The 13762-nt window shown below is 51.6% G+C and overlaps 1 protein-coding gene across 1 annotated transcript in view; it reads left to right on the top strand.

Annotated features, from left to right (window-relative positions):
• The first annotated feature begins 752 nt into the window (after positions 1–752).
• The window catches only part of CD81 (CD81 molecule), a 29833-nt gene continuing 16823 nt past the window's right edge, over positions 753–13762 (top strand). Inside the window, exons 1-2 of the mRNA XM_014887305.2 lie at positions 753–906; positions 10520–10634. Coding sequence (XP_014742791.1) covers positions 841–906; positions 10520–10634 — 181 coding nt within the window. The 5' untranslated portion in view covers positions 753–840. The remainder of the gene's footprint in view (positions 907–10519; positions 10635–13762) is intronic.

Here is a 13762-nt window from a genome sequence, read left to right as displayed (position 1 = left end):
AACCTCCTGCAGCCTATTCACAGAGATTTCTCCCTGCACCCCAGGCTGCCTGGTGATGTTTAGGAGGTGGCAGTGAGTTTTAAGGGACAGTCAAATCTGGGGCTCCTACAGCCCTTCAAGAGCTGCCCCCGTGGCTCCTACTTGAGTGTAGGAAACTTTCTTGTGAGCTGCCCTCGGAGGGCGAGAAGAAGGGGAAAACAAAGAAATAGATGAGAGCACATACAAAAAAGGGGGAAAAAGAAAAATGGAGGGAAGAGGTCATAAAAAAAATGAGTGAAGATGAAAGAAAGAAGGGAGGAAAGGAAAAAAGGAAGAGAGAAGAGAAGAGAAGAGAAGAGAAGAGAAGAGAAGAGAAGAGAAGAGAAGAGAAGAGAAGAGAAGAGAAGAGAAGAGAAGAGAAGAGAAGAGAAGAGAAGAGAAGAGAAGAGAAGAGAAGAGAAGAGAAGAAGAAAAAAGAAAACTTATAAAAGGGGGAATAATAGAAAAAGGGGGGAAAGCAAAAAGGAAAAAAGAGGAATTAGGAAAAAATAGGAAATGAGAAAAGTGGGGAAGAAAAAGGAAAAAAGAAAAGAAAAAAAAAGAAGAAAAAAGGGGGAACAGCAGGCGACCCCCAGTTTTAGGAAGCCTGGGGGGGTGCATGCGGCCGTTCCCCGTTCCTGGGGCGTGTCCCGGGCGTGTCCCGGCGGGTCCCGGGGCGGATCCCGGCGGGTCCCGGGGCGGATCCCGGCGGATCCAGGGGCGGGTCCCGGAGGCGTTTCCGGGGCAGGCAGCGGGGCGGGTTTTCAGCGCCCGCCGCCGCCCCGCTCAGCCAGGCAGCACAGATTTGGGAGAGCCGTCGCCATGGGAGTGGAAGGCTGCACCAAGTGCATCAAATACCTCCTTTTCGTCTTCAACTTCATCTTCTGGGTGAGCACAGGGGCGGTGGGGAGTGGGGCCTGAGACCCCCTCAGCCTTTAAATAAGGGGGATGCAGTATATGTAGCTCGTCTGCCTGCGCCTGGGTTTAGCCTCCTTCTTGTCCCCCAGCATTGAGACTTGCTGTCTGGGATGTGCCTTAGGGGCTGCTTCTTTTTCTCTCTCCCCTCTTTTTTTGGAGGGCGGAGGGGCTGATTACCCTTTGCTTTTTCATTCTGATGCACGCGTGTGTATGTAATTGTACATGTAATTGTGCGTATCTATTTATGTCTGGTTTTCAAATAGATACGCGGCGGGGGAGGTAGAACCGTAGGATGGTTTGAGGCTGGAGAAGAGCTTTAAGATGCTCGCGTCCGGATGTTGATGGGCGCCTTTGGGAGCGGCAGGGCGGCGGGCAGAGCCCGGCTTGGGGGGTTCCCGCAGCCCCTCTTGCTGTGGGTCTGCGCTGGGGAAAGCGGCGCTCCGCAGGCAGGGAGGGGAGGAGGGAGGGATGCAGGGATGCTGCCAGGCGGAGGGAAGGGAAGGGAGGGGAGCGAGGGGCCGGCCCTGCCGCAGAGGAGGGGGCGTTCGGCAAACACGGGGGGCGGCTCGGGGCTGGCTCCGCGCCCCCCGCCCCGCAGCTGAGCCGGGACACGGCCCCGCCGCCCGGGAAGTTATTTTAGGATGCAAATTCTATCCAGGCTGGAGAGGCTGCCCTTCCTGAGAAAGTTTCTCATGAAATAATCCGTCCAGACGTGCGGCTAATTTAGCAAAAAGCGGCGTGTCCCGGTTTCCCTGCGAGCCAGGTTTGTCCCGGTTAGAAGCAGCCTCTGGCAGGGCGAGGTTGGCTGGCCGGGCTCCCCTCTCTCCCTGCTCCTGTGCTCGGGGCAACCAGATATGCCCGAGCAGGCTGCTGCTTTCGTGTTTTAAATACTCCGCTTCCTATTCCACGCAATGCTTTTTTGTCTTGGAACTGAGTCCAGCCCCACCCTGCCAGGCTTGGATGCCCCTTGTCCGATGCCCTCTAGCCCTTGTGACATCCCGCTCTGTTGTCGAGGATTTGGGTTGGTTTTTTTTTTTCCCTCAACGCTTGCTTACAGCTGGAGAAGTGGGAAGGGGACCGATAGCTTCCAGAGCAAGCCCTGCTTTGGCCCCTGGAGTTGCAGTGCCTGGCTGGAGCCTCTGCCTGGGGATGTCCCCATCCTTGGGAGCTGTAGGGCTTAACTCACTTCAGGCCTGTCCGCCTTGTTTCTGGGTATAACACTGACCAGAGGGAGAGGACAAGCTGTGATAACAGCGGCGTTAATTGATACCTGATGTGTCACCGGCTGCATGAATGAGGGACAGCTCTGGGTTGTTCTTTTTTAACCTTTTCCTCCACCCTTAAAATGGCCGGATGGAGGCGGGTACGGTTGTCTGTGAAGTGTTGTTCCTTCCGAGGTATCTTGCTTACCCTAGGGTTTTTTCTTGCCTTCTGGTCCCGATTTCCTGCCATTCTTGTCGAAGAAGCTGCCGGCTGTTTTTGCGAGGGAGGAAGGGTCTCCTGGGTGGCAGGAAGGATGCTGGGGGCTCTGCTCAGCCACCACTTCTCAGCAAGATCCGTTGTTCACCTCAAAGTCTTGCAAAAGAGCTGGCTTATTATAAACGGTCATTTTGCTTCCAAGAGGAATTGCCAAGCTGTTTAATTTCCCCGTTATGCCTCCTGGTACCCTGCCCTACCCTTTTGGAGGGTGCTCCCTGTGCGTGGATAGGGGCAGATGCTTCAGTTCCTCCCCAGGAGGGATGCCCATGATCTGGGACCCACTGGCTCCCCAAAACAGCTCCCAGTGCTGGACTTACTGGTCTCCTCGCACTGTTTCCTGTGCAGACTGGGAGCCTGGACTTCATTAGAATTAACAATGCTTTCTGTGAGGCTGGCCAGCCCATGAATGGTGGTTGAATACCAGATCTTGGAGATTTCAAGGCCTTTTGTATTGTTTTTTAAAATAGTTGAGAGGAATTTTAGGCTTATCACGAAGCAGGTTAGCTGCCAGTCTGGCAATCCCAGCTCGAGAGGACACTGTGGTTAACAGCAAAATGCTAGGGTCCTTTTCCTGGGGTGATATTTAAGGACAGTGTGGTGCTGAGCATCCTGGCCGCGTTGGGAAGCCACCTCTAACCACAGGAAGGTGTGAGACGGGCACCTGCAGCCCGTTAGTCCTGCCAGCCGGTTATTATGCAAGGGCTCATGGGCTCCCCGTGCTTATTTGCTTATGATTTGCCTTGTGTGCAGCTGACGCTGGGTGCTGCTGATGAAAACAAGCCAGAGGCAGAGCCCAGAGTTTGGCAGGCACCATGCTGAGCTGCTCAGGAGTAAGAAGGAAGCAATTCTCAGCCTTAGTTACTCTGATAACTTTTTTATGTAGCCCTGCTATCCTGCTGGAGTGTAAATAAACTGACACCCCTCTGGCTTCCTCCCCCTGCCCTCCCCTGGCAGCGCAGGGGAATTTCACAAAGCTGCCGTGTTGAAAAAGGTGACCCGGCTGCCAGCTCACTGTACCTGGGATGTTTCAGTTTTATTTGATTTTTTTGTGATTGGTTTTCCTTTGTGCATGCATTCTTGAGAAGAAGATGCTAAGATCGTGCTTGGTCCAAGGTGGCTCTTGAGGGAGCAGTGGCTGTTGCATGGACCACATATACAAACCCAGGAGAGAGGGTCCCCACGTGTTTCACAGTGGCACCCACCCACTCAAGTGGTGAAGGAGGCCATTGTCAGCACCTGGGGGCTTCACCTGGTTAGTAAAACATGGGGCTGGAAACACGAAAGCTTTTCTGTGCTGCCAGGTTGTCCCAAAACCTTGGGGTGGCTGGTGGCGAGTGGATGCTGCCCTGTGAGAGGGAGCAGTAGCTGCTGTCGCTGGGCAGTTTGGCTGGTGTGATGGGCAGCCCGAGCAGGGCTGGGCGTCTGAGCTGCTTCTCCATCCCATTCCTTGAAGATGGCTGCTCTCCTGAATTATCCAAATCTGATGGCAGAGCTCAGCACGTGGGGCTGAACTGACCACCACTGCAAAGAGTCCCTGGGGAGGCCAAAGGAAGCCAGCGAGCTATTTTAAAATATAATTAAACATAACCAAGGAGGAATCGACTTGCTTGGAGAAGGATTGCTCAAGCTTATTAGCTAATACAGACCATGGCAGCCTTCCAGGTCAAGAGCACCGCTGGCTGCCCTACCAGAGAGGTGTCTAATTAAAAGGAAGAGCTTGTTCCTAATGCCATTTTCCAGCCACTGTCTAACTCTTTTGTATGTTGAGGGGCTGTTGTTCAGCCTGGGTGCAGGGGAAGGAAGGGCAAGAGCAGAGGGAAGGTGGAAGTGAGAGTCTGTCTCGACAGGGGTGATTGAAAGGGAAGAGGTAGAGGAGGTGTTTGTTTTCTTGTGCAGCACCGGAAGATCTGTTAACTGCACCCCGGAGTCCGCAAAGCCTGCACAGAGATACTTGGTGATGAGAGGTGACAGTGTGGGGAGGTGGCAGCTCTGTGGCAGTTTTCCCACGGTGTCACCCATTGTGGTGAGGAGGGTGGCTGTGTACCACTGCCCACAGCTTTAAACCAAGAATGTAAGATCTCACAGTTCTGTAGCTGTGAAACCCAGGTTTGAAATAACTGAGGGCTAACAAAAATCTTGTTTGTGGGTTCAGACGTGGGCTGAGCACTGCTCCAGTGCTGCTGGTGATAGTACCTGGCTGCTTGGGCTGCTGGACTCCCTGCGAATTGCAGAGAGCCTGGCAAGCAGCAAGGACCTCATGCTGGCCCAGCATCCTCTTTCACAGATTTTGTTTGGTATCCTGGGACAATGTACAGGCAGGCATGTTTCTGTGTGTGTCTGACGCTGCAGCTACTTAATACCTGTCTCGAAGGGCAAGGGAGAGGTTTCCTTTAGCAGGCTCAGTACCTACACTCAAGTTTTGTTGCTGATGTCTCCCTGGGATGTTTTAGGGCACTCTGCCAAGTGAACGCAGTCCTTCCTTCACCTACAAAACCTCTCCCGAAGTCTCTGCATGCAGAAGGTTTTTTGAAGAGATGGGTGCTCCCTGCCCTATGGGGGTGCCCGATTGCAGTTAATGGGCTGGGCTGCAGCTGAAAGGAGGGAGCACTGCTGGCTGGAATGGGGATTGCTCTGTTTTCCTCACATTATTCTCCTATCAGCCACCGTAATGCTTATCTTCTGCAAGAGCTTTAACAGTGAGAAATACTTTGATCCTGCACTGTGGAAGTGCCTTTCACTGTACTATTAAGAAGGGAAAGCAGTTGTATCACCGTTGTAGTTAAATGCTTATGTATGGGGCCAAATTAATTTTAAAGCAATATCTCAAATTGTTTTTCTCTCTGCTGAGAGCAGTTAAACCCTGGGAAGTGCTACTTCTCTCTGCAGCAGGGATCGGGCTGGGAGCGATCTGCGGGCACCGTGCATCGTAGGATCCTGCTCCTGGAGTTTGGTGCTGGATTTCCATCCTCCTCCCATCCATCAAGTTTTATTTGGCCTCTGGCATGCTGCTCCTCTGGGAGTGTTCCTCTGGAGCTTGTTTTGAAAAGCTCTGCAGTGTTGTAGGGCTGGTAACTATAGGCACCAGTGGAGAATTTCGCTCTGGCTGGCAGCTCTATTAATAGCCGCTGCTGGAAGGTGTGCTGCTGGGAGCAGAGCAGGGCTGCAGGCTGCTCTCCTCCTCCTGCCTGCAGGCCGTGGTGCTCTTCCCTAATGCCTTTCCTGCAATTCCTGGGCAGGTCTTACCTGCAGACTTTCAGCCTGACCTTCGGTGGCCGTGCAGCCCCGTGGCTGTGGAAGGCACAGCAGAAAGACCTCGCCTGTGCTGTCAGAGTCCTATCGGCCACTCCTGCCTGTGAGTGCCTGTGCCAAGATAACCTTCTGTGTTGTGTGCCTGTCAGACTGCAGCTCTGTGTCCTACTGAAGTCCCTTCACCTGCTTACACCCTCCCAAAGGGGCTCCAGGGCATCCCACGGTCCATCCACCCCAACGTGCAGCACAGCAGTGATCTCTAGCACATCTCACCTTAAAATTTCCCCTCTCTTGCCTGCCTCAGTCCTCAGGCTGGTAGTGCAGGACCTGTAATGTGCTAGCACCGATGTTGCAAGGGCTTGTACTGCTCTTCCAAAGGTAGTTCCCATCAAGTTATGACTCTCTATCTCCTTGCTTTTTCTCCGCTCATGCTGCTTCCCCTAGAGACCCACAAATTACCTGGGAGCAAAAACCCCAAATAGTTTGTTCCTGGCCGTATGAGAGGCTTCTTGCATGGGAAGATATTTCAACCTCGGCAAAGCACTTTGCTTTTCTTCATCCTGGTTCCCCACACTTGAAAGGAGGAGGATTCACTGTTACTCCATCTCAGCTGCTTTGCAGGCTGTGTTGGAAACGAGCCACGGGGAGCCCTGGTTGGGCTTCTCGGGTGGGGTCTGGGTGCTCTGCTTCCAGGTGGTGTAAGGGAAATTGCAAACCTCTGCAGCATGAGAACCTGTTAAAAATCTCCAGTCATCCTTCTTAATCATAAACCAGCTAAAATTCATTAAGCTTTCTTGGCAGCATCCTGCTTCTTGTTAGTAACTGTGGTATTTCCCAGGCATGGTGGCGTGAGCTCTGCCTGCAGCATTTTTCCAGCAAGGCAAGAGCCTCTCCCAGCCCTTGGTCTCTCACAGGTTGGGAAGAAGGACCAGCCGTGGCTGTGGGAAGGGGCACTGCTAAAATATAGCATTATGAAACTGCTGGCCCCTTCACTGACCTGAGTCACAGGATGTCTGTCTGCTCTCCTTTAGCATGCCCAGCAAGCTGCCCCATAGGCAGAACTTCTTTCTTCTCCTCCTTCCTTTCCAGGAAATCTGTTTCAGAGAAGGGTGGAGGCAAGGGAGCAGGAGGAAAAAGTCTGGGGGCAGCGGAAGGGACTGGGGAGGTGATGCACATCCTGGCATGTGGGAGTTAGGGAGCAACAGGCAGCTCAGAAGTGAGGTGCACCACATTAAAAGGGGAATGGAGTCATTCCTTGCACCCCTAATGAAGAAGAACTTCTTGTGGAGAGGAGTGACTAAGTTGTTCAGTTGCCCCACAGCTGGATCTAGAAATTTTAGGGTGAACAGCATGTCCATTGGCGAGGCTCAGTCCAGGAAGGGAGCCTCACTATGTGGATTTGCACCAGGACTGCACACCTGCTTTCATCATGGTGATACCTCCTCACATGGGATACCATCCCATCACCTTTGGGGACACAGGGCCTGCCTTTTCCCTCCCCTAGGCAGCATTTGATGGGACTTTCCCTCACTGTGTCAAACCAGGAACAGCATTCCTGAAAAAGCAAGCCTTGGGCAGGCAGGATCCAGCTGGAAGAGTCTAGATGTCTGTGGAAGAAGCAATAAATCTCTGGGAGCTGGAAAATAGCGGTAAAGAGGAAATGTCGGAGCCTGCATCAGCACCTCTGCTGCGCTGGGAAGCTGCTCAGGGCGTGAGCTCTGGGGCCAGCCCCATCCTGGGCAGCACCACTGGTGTGCCTTGTACGAGTTTCATGGTGCTGGCAGCAGGACAGCAGGCTGGGAGGTCAGCTTTTGGAAAGCAGGTCAAAGTCCCACACGCTGCTGGCGTCGCTGAAGCTGCGACTTTTAGATTATTGCAGTCCCCAAGAACTTAAATGGAGAGCTGTGCTGGGTACTCAAGTATACACCTGTACTCAAGTATAGCACTTGTATCACAAGTGATAGCCCCAGCCTGTACAGCACTGCTGTCTGACGAGCTGGGAACACAAAGATCAGTGGGATAACCTGTGGGAGATTAGAGATAGCCACAGCAGAACAAGGCAGTGGTATGTATGAGGATGTGCAGCCTAGAGATGAGCATGGCACTGCCATCAGCGACTGGAGCTCTTCAGGCTCTCGTATTGGCAAAGAGCAGTTGCAGGATGGAAGGGGAGAAAATACCAAGCTTTTATCTGGAACAAGTTGTTCTATTAAAAATGAGATTATCCCAAGCAAGGTACAGTGGAAGGCAGAGTTACTGTGGCAAGCTGACGATGTTTTCTCCCTCTTGTTTTCTTTGCTTTGGGAAGAAAGAGCCTTAATTCCATTTTGGGCTTCTTGGTGGTGGGAGGATGTATGGTTTTCATGGAAAAAGTTACTCATCATAGCCCAAACACTGTTTTCATTAGTAAGTGAATGTCATTTTCTCTTAAGAAATCCAGCTGCTATTGGATTAAAGCTTCCATTCAGAGGTCTTCCATGCTCTGCTAAAAATGCAAACGGAGTCAGGCGGTACAGGAGGGATGTGTGATGTTCCCGGGGTGCATTCAGGATGAAACCAGGAACATCTGGAATTGGTTCAGCTGGCTGTCTTAGGCAGATCTCACTACTGGGATGGGTTTGATGCATTAGAAGAGGCTCCATCCCTCTAGCTGATGTTCCCAAATGATTAAAAAAATATATTGAGGACCACTTGCAGCCTTCTTTCGGTTTTGTTGGGCACTTTAAGGCAACTTTGGTTGGAAAGGAGCTGCTGTCACCCCAACCTCGCCACGGGTAGCAGGGCGTGCTGGGTGGCACTGCTGAGTGTGGAGGGAAGCATGTCAGGGCAGAGCAATGTGTCCTTGCAGGGAGGAAACCAAAACAAAAAAGGCTGCAGCCTTTCTTGTTTACCTCTTCCAGCCAGCACAGAAATGCAGACCTTCCTCAGGATCTCCTCTCTCCTAGCAGCTACCAAGAGAGCCTTACTTTGAGTGGCATGGATTAATTCGGGGACATACTCTGTCCTCTGAGAGTAAAAACACAAACTTTGTTATGCCCTCAGACAATGAACGAGCCATGCCAAGCTGGATTTGGGTAACTTTGTGGGAAGCCACAACCTGCCTTATTTGGAGCTGGACTTGAGCACAGACTGGCTTTCGTGACTTTTCTCCATAGCCAGTGTTTGGAGAACCTCAGGCTGGCCCCAGTGCAGGAGGGATGAGGGACTGTGCCAGCAGGGAAGTTGCACTGGTTCTTGTGGGAGGAGTGTTAAAAGCCGATTACTTTGGTGGCAGACTGGGGAAAAGCAGAGATTTCCCTTCCTCTCTAGGAGCTGATGGGGATTTTCTCCCTCTGATAATGAAAAAAACCCAAGAGCAGTTTGCCGTGTGACTTTGCCCCACATTCGATGGCACTCCTGGAAAAGTCTTGTGGCTGGGATTTGTAGAAATGAGCAAGGAGGAAACCACCAGCTGAGCTCCCAAGGGGCAAGGCCAGGCTCCCATCGACAGCCTGTCTTGCAAGTCCCAGTGCTCCTGTATTCCCTGTTGTGTTTGCACAACTGGACACTTTGCACTTTTACTGAAAAAGCCCTGCTCTTTTTTTTCCTTTTTTTTCATGACTTTCATGGTGCTTATCATGCCTGTAGCTGACCTGATTCAGACTCTTTTAGCAAAAGCATGTTTCCACTTCTATACTCTTTGGTAGTTTTCTTCCCTTTTTTAAGATGAATGGCTTCAGGGATTTAGGACACTCAAAATTAAAGTGGCATTTGAAAAAGTGATTCAGCATTTCACAGCAGTGATACTGGAATTTGTAAGGGCTCGGGTTTTTTCCCAGATGTTTATATTTTTTCCCCTGTCTCTTATGCTTTTAAATGGAAGGGGGATGTCACAGAGGACACAGTGAGTCCTGCTGGAAAGGCTCTCTCGACCTTGAGTTCCTCTCAGTGACACCTTCCCTGATGGAGTGCCCCATATCTGCTCCCATCTTTGTGGCCATTCCCAGCCCCTCCCTGAAAGAGAAAACTGTGAGGAAGTCAGTCATAAAAGTTCCCATTGTTTGTACATAAGTATCCCAGTGGCTGAGATGATGTCCCGTGTGCAGAACGTCTCCTCCCACATCTGGAGTGGGTTTTTGTCCTTGCCCTGGTCAGTCCTACATGCTGGTGTGCACACATGGGTGTGGATGTGCTGCTCTTCTGCTGTTAGCGTGGGCAAGGCAGCAGTCTCAGCCTGGAGGCCCCAAAAGTGGTGTGGTGGTGCTTTGGCCTGAGCCCAGACCTTGCTCTGCTTCAGTTCCTGTATTAGGACATTAAGGAAAGCTCTGAGCCTGAGCAATACTGGGTGTGTTGAACTGGAAGCCTAATCCTGGATGGAAAGTAGTGTGCATGCAAGACTCGGGGGCAGAGAGGAAAAATGGACAGTTCCCCCACTTTCTGTTTGTACCTCACAGAGAAATGAAATGGGGTGATAACAGCCCACTGGAAAAAGGGAGTAACTGATGGTGATCGTAAAAAGCTCTCCTAGAAACCTTAGTGGCACATCTTCTCCTGCTTGGATAAGGCAGAGCCTTCCACTGAGAATAATAATAAAACATAATAAAATACCTCTTGGGAAAGAAATCTCCTGCAAGAACTGGAAAGGGCTTTGCACATCCCTAGAATGAGGGTTCCTCTCGTAAAGCCGGGGAGATCATATGGCTAATGGCCTATGGGGCACAAAGCATGTTGCAGGGGTGATGGTTAGAGAGAATGCTCTTGTACATTTGTGGGAAGATGCAAAGTAAGTCTTCTGCTCGTGGCTGAAAACTGGCAGCCTGGCCCCAGTGTGGCTGGAACAGTGGATAACCCTTGCTTCCCTCTGTTTTCTCCCCAGCTGGCCGGAGGCATCATCCTGGGAGTGGCCCTGTGGCTCCGCCATGACTCGCAGACAACGAATATCCTGTACCTGCAGCTGGGGGACAAGCAGGCCCCCAACACCTTCTACGTGGGTGAGTAGCTGTGGGGTGCTCGTGCTGTGCCCCGGGGCAGGCTGCAGTGTACCCTAAAGCAGGGCAGAGAGCTCCAGGTGAGCAGCAAGGGGGTCACAATAAAGGTACCTCCCGCTGCCCTCGTGCTCTCCTAAATATCCCCTGCAGTGCCAGCCAGAGCCTTCGGTAAATGCTGGCTGTGGCCCAAGCACAGAGTCCAAATCCACATCAGCTAAAAATGCAAGGAGACGTGTTGTGGCGTAGTGGGTTTTCTCCAGAGCACATTTGGGAAGAGGGGGACTTCTTGGAAGTGTGTCTTGTTTCCTATCCAAAGGGATGTAAAAGTAGCCGACAGAGTGCCTGGCAGCAGAAATTGAAGCCTGGTGAGCGTGTGACTCATGTTCTCCAGGAGGGGCAGGTGGAGCCTCTGTGCACTACGGTTGAGCTTAGCATGATTTTTGTTAATTTGACAGCATGCTGGAAGCTGAAACCTCGTTTTCCCCTGTTCTGCAATGATCCCTCACAGACGAGGGGGAGAAGCTTGCAGGAGGGGCTGGCTGCCAGTCAGGAGTTGGCTTGGAGCACAGGCTGACGGGATCTCTGATCCAATGTCCTGTTCTCACCTGTAACTAAAATTACTTTCTGGGAAGGGTTTTCCTTTGCGTTTCCCTGCTTGCCCATGTCAAACAGCATGCCTGAGCCCTCTCCCTGGCTGTTCCTGGTTACAGGAGATGCTTCTGCTGTAAATAGCTGTGGGTTTTTCTCCCTTGCTGTCTCTCTTCTCCTGCCTCGCACCCAGAGCTCTATTTGCAGCATTTCCCCTTTGTAGATCTCACTTTTAAAAGCTCACAAGAAGTTAAACTCTCTCCTTTCCAGGGACCAGTCCAAACCTCTACTTCTTTGTGGGGGGCTAACAACTGATACCTCCCTAGTTAACACTTTCTCCCCAAACCTGAGGGACCTGGAGCATGGGGCAGAGTCCTTCCCTCCTGCCTGTTGACTATCTTTTACTCTCCCACCCTTATTTTGCCTCTGTCCTCAGCCTTTGCTGATCAGAAGGCTTTGGGGAAGGACTGGGGGTCCCATCACTGCACTGACTTTCCAACATCCGTGAGCAGCCCATGGTTTGAGGCTGGCTGTCTTTTTAAAGTTATATTCAGCAACAGATTGGCCTGGATTCCTTCTGGCAGCTGTAATTTCCATGCAGTAATAACAGCAGAGCATTTCTTTCAGTTGCTGCCTCTCCCAGCCAGACCTCTGGAGTCTGAAGGCTGGGATTTCTTTTTGCTTCCCCCCCAGGCCTGCTCCCCCCCCATTTTTCCTCTCTCCCACAACTAATACTCCTTCCTTTTTCTTCTCTGGCATGCAATATACACATGCACACAATGTTCCTGCTTTTGGGAACGGGAACCTCTTTGGGCTTGGCCTCCAGAGCTCTGTTGTTTTGTTGTTTTTTTTTTTCTTTTGCAAACCTCTTTTTGGTGTCTGGCACAGAGCGCTGGTCCCGGGATTTGTCAGGAGGCTTTTAAAGGCCAGCCAGGCTTTGCTGCGGTGCTGCAGGACAGGGGGAAGCAATAAACACTGTCGAAGGAGGAAAGCTTCCATCATAGGGTGTGTCCTGAGCGAGAAGGGAAAGTAGGAAAGCAGGGATTTGGTGTCTCCCGGTTTCTTTCTGTGTCCTTTCCCCTACCCCAAAGCTGAAGCCCTTTGTTAAAGGCTGGTTTTCCAGGGTGTCCGTGTGTTATGGGAGAGGAAAAATACTGGATTTGAGGGCAACGGGGAAGTGTGAGAGAGAAGCAGCAGGGAGCAGAGTACCAGGCATGATACTTGAGGCTGCAGCAGGAGGAGAGGAGCAGTCCCGGCCCTCAGCTCCCAGCCTGGGCCATCACAGCAGCTCCCAGGGCACAGGCAGCTGTTCCCCTGCTTGCCTTTCCAGCCCCAGGGAAGGGGCTCCTGCGGGCTGGGGTTTCCCACAAGTGCTACCCCTCCTCCCCAGCACTTTGGCACTGCATGCACAAGTTGTCTTGTGGGCTGCCTTGGGGGGTTATTAAACGGGCCCTTGTTCCTGGGCTTTTCCTCAGCACGGCGTGCAAACCATCTGATCCCCTAACCACTTGTTGCAGTCTTGGCTTTTGACACTTCCATTTTGGCTCTGGATCCAATGCTCCAGCAAATGCTTTAACTGCTTCAGCACCATAAAGAGCAGGCAGTACCAGGGATGGGGATAGCTGGAACACCTTAGTTCCATGCTTTCATAACTGTAAAGGAAAATACTTGTTCTTCATCTGAGCTTAGCTTGTGGTCTGATATGCACTTACGTGCTTTATTTGAAATTCAGAAACCAAAATCCTTCTTGCTCTTGGATAACTGTGTCTGGAATGCTTTGTCTGTCTGGAGGCTGGGAAGATGTTGGTCACAAAGCCAAAACATCTTCGGGATAGCTAGAGGCATTGATAAGTTGCTAACAGCTGGCTAACCACTTCTCAGATACTTACTGATCCTACACATAATGTACCATTGAAAAAAACCCAAACAAACAACAAAACTGTGATTCAGAGTGTTATGAGAGCCTGTAGAAGGCTGAGCTGGTCTCTCTCTGCAGATACCAGTACAAATTGGAACAGTTCTGATCTCTCCACAGTAAGTTAGTGCTGTGGTGTCACTGGTTTTAAGAGCATCTGGGGATCTTGAAAAGGCAAGTGACCCTGGACTTACTACTTTTGCCCTTTCTTGGTGGGATGACAGTGGAAGGAAAAAGGCAGGTTCCCCATCCTTCAAAAATTTGGTTATGTGAGACCTGGAGATGTTTGTTGTGGATGAAATGCTTTGAGGAGGGCAGGAACAAAGACCTCAACTCTTGTTTGCCTGAAATCCACAGCCCAGGATTTCACACTTGCCCCTTGCTGGGCTGCCTGTGTGCTGGGAGCATCACTGGCTGCTCGTCCCTGCTGCTGCCCTTCCTGTGCTTTCTCTCAAGCTGCCTGGCAAGGATTGGAGCACAGCAGCCGGATGGTCTCAGCTTCACTCTCTCCTCCCAGATCCAAAATAGGAAATCTGCCTCCAGCTGCTCACAGCACACAGGGCAACACGACCTGTGGCTCTAATTAGCTCGGCCCTGGGAGCAGGGCCAGCCACGGTGGAGTGTGCAG

Source organism: Sturnus vulgaris, chromosome 6 (assembly GCF_052056855.1).
Source record: "Sturnus vulgaris isolate bStuVul1 chromosome 6, bStuVul1.hap1, whole genome shotgun sequence".
Taxonomy (NCBI): Eukaryota; Metazoa; Chordata; class Aves; order Passeriformes; family Sturnidae; genus Sturnus; species Sturnus vulgaris.
The sequence above is the reverse complement of the archived record's forward strand: the minus strand, read 5'-3'. Positions and strand labels throughout refer to the sequence as shown.